The sequence below is a fragment of the Atta colombica genome, unplaced genomic scaffold, assembly GCF_001594045.1.
Source record: "Atta colombica isolate Treedump-2 unplaced genomic scaffold, Acol1.0 scaffold252, whole genome shotgun sequence".
In the NCBI taxonomy this organism is placed as follows: Eukaryota; Metazoa; Arthropoda; class Insecta; order Hymenoptera; family Formicidae; genus Atta; species Atta colombica.
Genome location: NW_017259351.1, coordinates 697,548 through 698,504, shown reverse-complemented (window position 1 = coordinate 698,504; position 957 = coordinate 697,548). Strand labels below are relative to the sequence as shown.

Genomic DNA, 957 nt, shown 5'->3' with positions numbered 1-957 from the left:
GAAGAAAAAGAATTATTATTCTTAATAATAATAATAAAATTTTAAAATAATAAGAAAAAATAATAATATATAATAGTTACAAATGAATGAAAAAAACTTAAGTGAAAGTTTACATATAAGTCACATAATTGTAATTTTAAAATATAATGAGAGAATATATGCAAAATATATTTTAATTATTAATAGCTCTTTGTATTAATATAGGATAATAAGAAAATAAGATAAAATACAAAAGAATGAATTAAAAATTAAGAAACATTTTTATTATATAAATTTATTATTGATTTGTTATTATAATAGGTAATAGCTGGTCAGTTTTTATCTGACAAAAAAGTCGGGACGTACGTTGAAGTTGAAATGTATGGCCTACCAACCGATACGATACGCAAGGAATTTCGCACAAGAGTCGTTCCTGCCAACGGTTTGAACCCCGTTTACAATGAAGAGCCCTTCCTCTTCAGGAAAGTCGTCCTACCAGATTTGGCCGCTTTGAGATTCGCGGTATACGATGAATCGAACGGCAAATTGCTAGGACAGAGAATCGTTCCTTTGGACGGTTTGCAAGCTGGATATCGGCACATTGCATTGCGAACTGAGGCCAACTTTCCTATGTCTTTGCCTATGCTGTTTTGTAACATTGATATAAAAATCTATGTGCCAGATGGTTTTGAAGGTACGTTCGACATCGGCTATGTTTTAGTCGCATGATAAATCAATATCATCAATAAATCTCCGCTACTTTATTTTTTGTATATTTATAATTTTATTATATAATTATATAATTTTTCAAGATTATATAATTTTGTTCAAAATGATGTATTTCCTGCTAATTCTGTTAAATTGAACTATTTCATATAAGTATCTCATTTTTTCTGCTTAATATTGTTATTTAATGAATAAGTTCATCTTTTATTTAAAATTCTCAATTATAAAAAAAATAAATTCTAAATAAAATTT

General features: G+C 27.2%; 1 protein-coding gene across 8 annotated transcripts in view; it reads left to right on the top strand.

Annotated features, from left to right (window-relative positions):
- Positions 1-957, top strand: part of LOC108689013 (1-phosphatidylinositol 4,5-bisphosphate phosphodiesterase-like) — a 23,337-nt gene that overhangs the window by 19,029 nt on the left and 3,351 nt on the right. For all 8 annotated transcript variants that reach the window (XM_018195597.1, XM_018195596.1, XM_018195602.1 and 5 more), the window contains one exon: positions 301-673. In XM_018195597.1, coding sequence (XP_018051086.1) covers positions 301-673 — 373 coding nt within the window. The remainder of the gene's footprint in view (positions 1-300; positions 674-957) is intronic.